Here is an 11282-nt window from a genome sequence, read left to right on the forward strand (position 1 = left end):
AGGCGGATTGCACTGGTTTGGTTGGATTTTCGTCACTGCAGAAGTGCACAGTGGCTATGAGGATGCTGGCGTATGGAGCTCCCGGTGATACTGCAGATGACTATCTTCGGATGGCGGAGTCCACCGCCAACTAGTTATTTGAAAAATTGTGAAATTTGTGTGCTTCATTTGTTTCAGCACTTGTTAAACATTGTACTGTTATCGCCGAATTTGTTTCAGCAATTTTCGTCCTCTTGTTTGCCGAACTTGTTAAATTTTATGTTGAATTTGTTTGAAATATGTCAAATGGTCGAGGTTGGGCCTGCCGGGGGGACGGCTGGAACTTCGGCGCTCCCCACGCCAAATCTTCATCCAATCCGGACGAAAATTTCGCCGGATTTGGGCGTGGGGAGCGCCAACGAGTGGGGATGCTCTTAGCAATCACCCTCGATCCTCTAGGAAACACTCCAAGAGCATCCCTGCATGAGAAACAACATGTGATTGGATGGTTAACTCCCGATTTAGTAATTTGATGTTTTATAAAGACGGAAAAGCGAGGCACGTGTGATAACTTTGTTAATCTTAAGATCTACCGAATAAGTTTATTACTCGTAGGGTAAGATGTATTTATAGAGATGAGTGTCTGTACTATTAGTGATTTATTTATGCGTTTGTACTGTATTTCGAAAAAAAAAAAGAATCTGCAGAGGAAATTGAGATTCCTGTGACCTGGGAGAGCATATCCCGCGCGCTGGCATAAACCTCGGATATTCCTCCCCTCCGCCCGCCTGAATCCAATTCGCTCATCCAACTTGGCCTGTCCCGATTTGTAGCGATCATGTCACTTAATCTCGGCGCCTTCGTAATAATCTCGTTCCTTCTCTGTATTGCCACATTCATCGCACGTTAAGCACGGAGGGACAGACAGCGAACGTGAGTGTATATATAGCATCCTCTCTCCGCCGGCGGCTCCAGCGCATCCGCAACCAAGAAAGGGTATAAGAGACGACCCTGCCTGCCGTTGATCATCTCGGGAGTCGGGACCCTGTCGAGGCAAGTCAAACGCCCCCACGCCGCGGCCGTCCGGCGGCACGTTCATCGGCCTTGTCTCGTGCATCATATGGCCGCCCAGCTCATGGCAGCGCGCGCCGCCGCCGCGCCGGACATCGCCGACCTCGCCACGGCGTGCGCCAACGGTACGCAAGAACACATGCACGACTGAAATTCGTGCGTAGCGATCGATCGGCAGCATAATAATTAGCCTGTTCGTACGTGCAGGGGCGGCCGAGTCGATGCTGGCGAGGGACGCGGCGGCGCCGGCGTCCGGCGGGGCGAGGCCACCGCTGGTGGTGATCGGGCACCGCGGGAAGGGGATGAACGCGCTGGCGTCGCCGGACGAGCGGCTGCGGGAGGTGAAGGAGAACTCGGTGCGGTCCTTCAACGACGCCGCGCGCGTCGCCGGCGTCGGCTACGTCGAGTTCGACGTCCAGGTAAGGAATTACAGTTGCCAACGATCGACCCGTTAATAGTAGCTAACGCGCGCCTGGTACAGCTGCACGTACGTGTTATAGCTAGCTAGTCTTCCATCTGCGAGGCACGTGCGTATTAGTCTATGGCGGTCTCGAGTTGTCGTTCCTGAGCGATGCCATCCCTGTAGAGTATAGATACAGCTCGGTCGATCGGCGCGCGGTGGCCGTACGAGCCAGCAGATCGTGCACAAAGCTACACCTGGCCGTACGAGCATGTCGTGTCAGACAGGCTCCATTTTCTTTTGCGGTGTGGGGTGTCATGTCAGGCTCCAAATAAAAGAAAACCACTCCATTCAAATTATTTCATATACTCCCTCTATCCATAAATATATGTCTTAAATTTGATTAAATTTGGATGATATTTATGGACAGAGGTAGTACTTATGATCTTCCCAGCCTCAGACTCCAGCAAACGATGATCTTTTTTTTGCGTCTGGTTCGTCAAATCGTGTTTAAAGTGTGAGAGGCCATTACAAGGTGAACTTCCATTTCATTTTTCAGGTGACTAAAGACGGCTGCCCGGTCATCTTCCACGACAACTTTATATTCACCGAGCAAGATGTAAGCTCCCAACTTTCGATCAACTATTCCACTGCACAACAAGAAAACACACCCATCTCACCATCACGATGCAAATGTCTCACAAAACCCTGACAGGGCGAAATCTCAGGGAAGCGTGTCACCGATCTTGGACTGGAGGAGTTCCTCTCCTACGGCCCTCAAAAGGACCAGGGCAAGGTACCTAACAGAACAACAGAACACAGCTGCAACCATATGTATGCACCATGCATCCTCTGAACAATGGCGACATGATTCAGGTAGGGAGGCCCTTGCTCCGGAAGCTCAAGGACGGCCGGATACTGAGATGGGACGTGCGGTCCGACGACGCGCTCTGCACGCTGCAGGAGGCGTTCGAGGACGTCGATGCACGTGTTGGGTTCAATGTCGAGCTCAAGTTCGACGACGACCTCCTGTACCAGGAGGAGGAGCTCACCGGCACCCTGCAAGCCATCCTCAAGGCATGAGCATGAAACAAGCAGCCTTCATGCTGCAGCATTCTCTTCTGAAGATATATACATCATGTCGAATAACAGTTCCGGTGTTTGTTTTGTTCAGGTTGTTTTTGAGCATGCTGAGGAGAGGCCCATCATTTTCTCCAGCTTCCAGCCTGATGCAGCGATGATCATGCGGAAGCTGCAAGATCAATACCCTGTAATTAAAATTACCACTAGCGCATCTACTCATTCATCGAATAGTACATTCAGATAGCAAGGCGCAAGTTTTCGGATCGTGAACAGTGACTGAGCTGCCAAAGTTGCCCTGCAATATTTCTGAACCAGGTTTACTTCCTGACCGACGGAGGGACACAGCTCTACGCCGACCCGAGGCGGAACTCGCTAGATGAGGCCGTCAGGCTGTGCCGCGCCGGCAGCCTGCATGGCATCGTGTCGGAGGCCAGGGCGGTGTTCCGGCATCCCTCGGCGGTGGCCAGGGTCAAGGACGCCGGCCTCTCCCTGCTCACCTACGGGCAGCTAAAGTAACTCACTGACCATCTCGCTCCTAGTAGCTTTGCTCTGTGTTTTTTTCTAGATAAGAGGTTGCAGGTAACTGATGAACTGACATTGTTGCTGCAGCAATGGTCCGGAGGCCGTGTACATGCAGCACCTGATGGGCGTCGACGGGGTGATCGTCGACCTGGTAAAGGAGATCACCCACGCCGTGGCGGAATTCTGTGCTGCAGTCGCACCGGAACCCGGCCAAGAAAACACTGAAGTGGGGAGGTTTGAATTTCTGGATATGGCCGCGCCAGTACAGATGACGCCGCACTTCTCGCAGCGGGAGATCTCCTTCTTGCTGAGGCTCATACCGGAGCTCGCACAGTAGCGTGTATTACTATTGTTGTCACTCAGTCTCATCAACAGTAGGTTGACCAATCTTTGACCCCTCCGAACTGAAACCCCAGGCATGGCCGCATGGAATGTTTAGCTGATTTTTTTGGCAAGCAGTATCACCCTCTATTCTTAGTTTTGTACAACGTTCATGGCATTTCTCCTGCCATATAGTAAGATGAAAAACACATGTTCAGATGACAGAGCACTTCCACTTTACTGAAGAAACTTGTCGGCAGATCAGAACAGGGCACCAACCGCTCCACAAGCCTATCTTTGCTATAAAAACCAGTCTAATTAGTGTATTGTAAGTAATTGATCAACCCAACTATTGTTCGATTTATTTCCTCGAAAACTAAAGAGAAGGGCAAGCAAACTCACATTAAAGATTATTCATCTTCTGGAGAGTACAGACCAACTGATGCAAATATGGGCTTATTCTTCCATCCTGTTAACAGGATCCAACAGGTAGTCGACATCCGGGGTTACAACGGCGCGCTTACTGATCTCTCCCAGGGTGCAGCAGTGTTTTTCTCTAGTGTTAACCGCCGCAACGTCCTGTATAAACATACAATTTGACCCAGGAGAGACCTGCATAGTATGTTCATTTTTAGTATTGCACTGTGAACATCTATGCTCACATAAAACGCAGTAGGCTACAGGACCGATACTCACATCAAACAAGGCATCTCCGATCTTCATATTCACTTTACCGCTTTTATATATAAGTATCTTTCCCATGAGACCTCCTGGCAAATCTTTGATCTTAGAGCCCTGGAATGATGATGGCCTCTTTTGCCCTCGTGTCACTTCAGATGTTGCACTTCCAGGTTCAGCATTCTCCTCGGCGCCTGTATTTGGCTCCTCAACAGACTTTGTCTGCTTTGGTAAAGGAAGAGATGAAGGTAACTGGAATATGAGAAACTGTGGTGTGGCAGACCGAACCTGTCAATACAACAATAAAAATAAGAGAGCAGCTATACTCTCCTTTCAAGCAATTAAACGACAGACTGCAAGAAGATAATATGTACATTTAAGTTTCCACTAGCAAGGTTTTTTCTCTTTAAAACACAGGATAATAAGCGACAGTGCTGTAAAAATTTGATAATAAATTACTTTACCATTAATCCAAGTTCTTCGGCTGTGGTTAATTTACCATCCTGAGCTCTGTTGGCAGAAGACTCTCCAAACTCCTCTTTATCAAGAATTTCTGCAATAGAAATGTAGGACATAAATTAGGAATGTGTGAAAAGGAACAACATTGCAACATAAAACCAGACGGAACAAGAATATACCAGGATCCCCAGAGTAGGGCCTCGTAAGTGGCAGAGTAACAGGATAATCACTATGGGTATAGTCCTGTATAAAGATGGAAATTAATCGAATGAATAATGTGTGCAAAGGAAGACGTTCACATTGGTGCACTTGGTATCTCCACTCACTCATGGATCGACATATTCTTTTGATACTTTTGGCGCTGTACATGAAAATAAAGGGTGTTAATGCTCCAAATGCAGCAATGTGTGCAAGGTCTTTATCCAAATACAGTCAAGTGTACAGCTAAATAAGCCTTCCATATTCTCTGTTTCATTCTAAAAGAGAAGCAAGATAGCAATGACAGCCAACGGACTGTAAATATAACTGTGATATGATATGCTTTATTTATCCAATTTTCATAAAAATATATTAAACCATTTAGTAGAATGTTTAGCTAAACCATAAAACATAAAATCGTACAAAATACCTGCTGAATAATGCCGCGTAGGAAAAGATCTTGGATAGGTAGAGTCCCCTTGCCCAAATGCAACCCGTGTATGGATTTCTGATACGACAACAGATTGATATATCATTAGCAGTGCATCTAATTTACAGAGAAAATGCTGGCAATATTAGAAATAGTGGGCACATCATTAACGGGGCCAAACTAGCTTGATGCACGTAATATGGTAGAGTCAGCTAGTCTACCTGGTCTAGGGCGTAGATTGTAGGGGTGGAAGTGTGCTAGACGAGGGAGAGGAAGGCGGCGCCGGCGGCTGGCCGCCGTCGCGAGGTTGGAGGAAGGCGGCGCAAGGGGAAGAAGCGGCGGCTAGGGCAGGGAAGATCGACTCCTCAAGGAGTCGGCAGTAACGATCTATAAGATCAGTTTATTGCCTGATTTCTCACGTACGTTTTACAGCAGTATAAATAAGCTAATGAAAAGGATAAATGGGCTAAGCCCCTAATTTAGGCCCACTAATGGGCTTCCTCCTGCTATAGGCCAAACCGGTCATAACATCTCTCCCCGCCTTCTCAAACAGCTCGTCCTCGAGCTGGATAGCTGGAAACTGCTGGCGGAACTCACCCCGGAACGGCGTCGGCCTTGGAGACGGCCACGTCAGCCAGCCCAGCTGTGACGACATCAGCCGCAATGTCGTCTACGGTCTCCAAGTAGAACAGGCGTGGACAAACGTGGCCCGGTACATAGAGCTCGTCACAGTTGAAGCACAACCCTTTACGACGGCGCTCAAGTTGTTCGGCCGTGGTCAGCCGACAGAAAGTCCGCGTCGCGGCTGGATCGGAGTGCCCCGCATGAGTCACGGCCGTGAGCGCTGGCTCGGTGGTGTCGGTGGAGGGCGGGCGGCTGGCCGAACGTCGCTGGCCGGGAAGGCTCGTTGCATGGCCCGCGCGCGGCTGCTCGAAGGCGCGAGCGTAGTACATGGCCGACCGCAGGTCCCGGGGATCCCGCATCTGCACGTCGACGCGAATGTGGTCCGGCAGTCCGCCAATGAAGAGCTCGGCGCGCTGCTTCCCCGTCACCCCGGGCGCATGGCATGCGAGGGCCTGGAAGCAGTCGGCGAAGTCCTGTACCGTGGTGGTGAAGGCTAAACGCCCGAGTCCGCCAAGCGACTTCCGCGAATCGAGGGGCCGAAGCGTAGAAGGCAGAGCTCGCGGAAGCGGTCCCATGGGGGCATGCCGCCCTCGTCCTGCTCGAGGGAGTAATACCATGTCTGGGCGGCGCCGCGGAGGTGGTACGAGGCGAGCCAAGTCCGGTCCGAGGCGAGGGTGCGCTGCCCTCGGAAGAACTGCTCGCATTGGTTGAGCCAGATGAGGGGGTCCTTGTGGTGACCCTGCATACCACTGCATGTTGTAGTATGCCAGTCGTTGATATAACATTCACGAAGTACCATTCCGCGAATATTACATCCCTCAGAGTAGTACAACAGAACATAGCAGGTCCATAACTCATTCATTTATTATTACAAGCATAATACACAAATTGTCTCGGAGCTCCTCTTGGGTCCTAAGAGGGATACTCCTGGGTTCGAGGCGAACCCAACTTAGCTTACAATATAGAAGTCTCATTAAGTTATACATTTATTTCCTCGAGCAGCTAAATACTAAGAGTTCGCACTGCTCGGCTAATACCACTACTCGGTGCTTCTAGGCTTGATCTCCTCCGGAAGCCTCCCCGGTTCCGTAGACTATGAGGTAGTCTATGCCTTCAATACCTCCAGAGAGGTCCGGTTCTTCATAGCCGATGATCTCGGCTCCTTCGAGGTTGTCGTAGTCCTCCTCCAGACGATTCAAACAATCTAAGCAAGGGATTTAAGAGTGGGATGAGTACGAGCGTACTCAACAAGTTCATTATAGATAAGAGGTGTTTAATGCACTAACTACGATATTAGACCAGAAAGTCTAATACCAATGCAGGTTTTGATAAACATTTCTTCAAGAGATTGCTTTTATTTCAAAGAGCTATGTCCGTCAGCCTTCGCCGGTTTACTAGAACTTCATGGAGCTCCTTTCCGGCCGCGTTCGCAGCTTCCATATCCCGGAACAGGGAGTGACGAGGCCACGGTTCTTTACACTCGCAGAGGTGTGTTGCTTTACCCATAAGAGATCTTAACCTTGGTGCCAACCGGGCAGCTTTCCCGTCCACACTTCCTATGGTGTGAGGCCCGGTATAAGGTCTAGCCAATCATGTTCCTCCGCTACCTCGCACACCCACCCTTTGTTGCATACCCCGACCACGGGTCCTCGCCGGTCCCATTATTCCCACTCACGGGTGGACCCTGACCACGACAACAATTTGGGACTCGTTAACCAAACTCCTTCGGCTGGTAGCTGCAACCCATCATAGACCGCAATACCGTGGGGACTTAAGGCTTCCCGACCAACCGCTTGTTCTTCGGGCGACAAGTGTCTACGGACTATGCCGTGGGGACTTAAGGCTTCCCCGACCAACCGCTCGCCCCGACGGATACAAGTGTCTACGGTAGAGCGCATCCGTTGATGTACGAGAGGTGGAAACACTTTTGACTACTCCGTCTCACTCCGGATCTTATGGTTAACACGGGTATTACGGCACAAGAATCAACTGGACGACATTTGTTGTTAATCCTAGATGGATATTAACCCTTGCAATGGAACCTCCACCATATCCACACAATCCATGGTTCCATTGCCCACCACATAGTCATATTCATAGTTATGAAAATAGTGATTTTGGTTTTTTATGCAATAGTGATAATCATAGTACTTTGCAAGTAATTTGATAAAGATACTCAAATGGTATGAGCAAGCGATGAACTTGCCTGAACACTGCAAAGTTTTGCAGTTGGATGGTGTGGACTGACCCTTGTCCTCTGGTTCTGAAAAAATAGCATCATTGTACGATAAGGGCAATGGTTAAAGAAGCAATTATGCATGATTCAGCTTTTAGGGTTGGTTCCCCCCTTCCGACGTCATTATTATTTCATGTAAGAGGTTAATACTAAGATTGATTTGGAGATACTCTATTTAGGGTAAATACAACCTTGAAATGTTGTCAAGGTGTTTTTAAAGTCCAATTGCATTAATGGAACTATTTTCATTATTGAAAATAATATGTATGATTTAAATAATTATTTAAATCATCAAATTAAGACTTATTCTTAGTTGTCTTCAAAAATTCTCTTTGATATTTTATTTAGATAGATAATTTTATACTGAGTGGTTTTCATATTTTTAATTATTTTTTTAGAGCTAGGAAACATTTGCTATTGATTTTTGAAGTTTCATGATTTTTGTTAATTGGTGAAATGGCAAAAATGCCCCTGGGCCCACCTGTCGGTGTAACCCAGTGGGTTAGGTCGACCGACCCACCTGGTCCGGCTCGACCACCTCACTTCTCTCCCTCTCTCTCTCGCGAGCGCGTCCGAACCCTAACCCTAATCCCCTCTCTGGCGATTCGCGTCGCCACCGCCGTCGCCGCTCGATTCAGGCGAGCTCCGCCGGACTTGGCCCCCGCCATGATGTGCAATCGACGCGCCTCACGACGGCGGTCATCTTCCTCCGCGTCGATCTGGAGCGGGTGCTGCTCCAGCTCGTCTTCGACCTCCTCCGCGGCGGCTAGGGTTACGGGATCTGGGCGATCCCGCCGCTCCTGGCGCCCTGGTGCTGTGGTGCCACCGTGGCTCCGCCGCCGTGGTGCGTGTGGTGCTGTGGTGCTGCCATGGCCTGGCTTGGCCTGGCGCCATGATACGTCTCCGACGTATCGATAATTTCTTGTGTTCCATGCCACATTATTGATGATACCTACATGTTTTATGCACACTTTATGTCATATTCGTGCATTTTCTGGAACTAACCTATTAACAAGATGCCGAAGTGCCGGTTGTTGTTTTTCGCTGTTTTTGGTTTCAGAAATCCTAGTAACGAAATATTCTCGGAATCGGACGAAATCAACGCCAAAGATCTTAGAATCCCCGGAAGCATCCGGAACACACCGGAGAGGTCGGAGGGGGGCCACGAGGCCCACCAAACCATAGGCCGGCGCGGCCGAGAGGGGGCCGCGCCGCCCTATGGTGTGGCCCCCCGTCAGCCCTCCTGCGCCGCCTCTCCGCCTATATAAAGCCCCCGACCTAAAAACCTCGGGGCGTTCGACGAAAACCACGAAACCTTCCGGAGCCGCCGCCATCGCGAAGCCAAGATGCGGGGGACAGGAGTCTCCGTTCCGGCACCCTGCCGGAGCGGGGAAGTGCCCCGGAAGGCTTCTCCATCGACACCGCTGCCATCTCCACCGCCATCTTCATCACCGCTGCTGCTCCCATGAGGAGGGAGTAGTTCTCCATCGAGGCTCGGGGCTGTACCGGTAGCTATGTGGTTCATCTCTCTCCTATGTGCTTCAATACAATAATCTCATGAGCTGCCTTACATGATTGAGATTCATATGATGATGCTTGTAATCTAGATGTCATTATGCTAGTCAAGTGAGTTTTACTTATGTGATCTCCGGAGACTCCTTGTCCCACGTGTGTAAAGGTGACGAGTGTGTGCACCGTGTGGGTCTCTTAGGCCATATTTCACAGAATACTTACTCAATGTTGAATGGCATAGTGAGGTGCTTATTTATATTTCTTTATGATTGCAACATGTTTTGTATCACAATTTATCTATGTGCTACTCTAGTGATGTGTTATTAAAGTAGTTTTATTCCTCCTGCACGTGTGCAAAGGTGACAGTGCGTGCACCGTGTTAGTACTTGGTTTATGCTATGATCATGATCTCTTGTAGATTGCGAAGTTAACTATTGCTATGATAATATTGATGTGATCTATTCCTCCTACATATGCATGAAGGTGACGAGTGTGCATGCTATGCTAGTACTTGGTTTAGTACTGTTGATCTATCTTACACTAAAGGTTACTAAAACATGAGCATTATTGTGGAGCTTGTTAACTCCGGCATCGAGGGTTCGTGTAATCCTACGCAATGTGTTCATCATCCAACGAAAGTGTAGAGTATGCATTTATCTATTCTGTTATGTGATCAAATGTTGAGAGTGTCCACTAGTGAAAGTGTAATCCCTAGGCCTTGTTCCTAAATACTGCTATCGCTACTTGCTTACTTGTTTTCTTGCGTTATTACTGCTTGCAATACTACCACCATCAACTACACGCCAGACAAGCTATTTTACGGCACCGTTGTTCACTGCTCATACTTATTCATACCACCTGTATTTCACTATCTCTTCGCCGAACTAGTGCACCTATTAGGTGTGTTGGGGACACAAGAGACTTCTTGCTTTGTGGTTGCGGTGTTGCATGAGAGGGATATCTTTGACCTCTTCCTCCACGAGTTCGATAAACCTTGGGTGATCCACTTAAGGGAAAACTTGCTGCTTGTTCTACAAACCTCTGCTCTTGGGGGCCCAACAACTGTCTACAGGGAAAGGAGGGGGAACGTAGACATCAAGCTATTTTACAGCGCCGTTGCCGGGGAGGAAAGGTAAAAAGGCACTCATACTCGGTTCCGAGTAACGGTACTTTTACGGCGCCATTGTGTTTGTGCTCGAAGATATTTCCTTTAGATCCTGCAATTGCATCTTTTTGTTTCTTGTTTACACTAGTTTGGCATAATGGACAACAATGAGCTTCTTATTCTATTTCCTGATTTAAAACATGGATTGTTTGATGCGAAAATTAAAAAACCTATGGAATCTTATTTGCATGCTGGTAGTAATATTAGTATGAACGCTTTGAACACCATTGTTGATAATGATATAGAAAGTTCTAAGCTTGGGGAAGCTGGCTTTGATGAGCATGATATTTTTAGTCCCCCAAGCATTGAGGAGAAAATTTACTTTGCTGATACTTTGCCTCCTATTTATGATGATATTGGTCTTTTGGTACAACCTACTATGGAGAGTAAATTTTATTGTGATTATACTATGCCTCCTACACTTGATGAGAATAATAATGATAGCTACTTTGTTGAATTTGCTCCCACTACAACTAATAAAATTGATTATGCCTATGTGGAGAGTAATAATTTTATGCATGAGACTCATGATAAGAATGCTTTATGTGATAGTTATATTGTTGAGTTTGCTCATGATGCTACTGAAAGTTATTATGAGAGAGGA

General features: G+C 48.3%; 1 protein-coding gene across 1 annotated transcript; it reads left to right on the forward strand.

Annotated features, from left to right (window-relative positions):
• The first annotated feature begins 1099 nt into the window (after positions 1-1099).
• LOC124672161 (glycerophosphodiester phosphodiesterase GDPD2-like) lies at positions 1100-3580 on the forward strand. Its single transcript, XM_047208436.1, has 8 exons — positions 1100-1175; positions 1258-1469; positions 2010-2069; positions 2166-2246; positions 2327-2527; positions 2625-2720; positions 2849-3045; positions 3143-3580. The coding sequence occupies exons 1-8, from the start codon at positions 1100-1102 to the stop codon at positions 3390-3392; spliced, it is 1173 nt and encodes a 390-aa protein (XP_047064392.1). The 3' UTR covers positions 3393-3580.
• The last annotated feature ends 7702 nt before the right edge of the window (positions 3581-11282 follow it).

The sequence above is a fragment of the Lolium rigidum genome, chromosome 7 (assembly GCF_022539505.1).
Source record: "Lolium rigidum isolate FL_2022 chromosome 7, APGP_CSIRO_Lrig_0.1, whole genome shotgun sequence".
In the NCBI taxonomy this organism is placed as follows: domain Eukaryota; kingdom Viridiplantae; phylum Streptophyta; class Magnoliopsida; order Poales; family Poaceae; genus Lolium; species Lolium rigidum.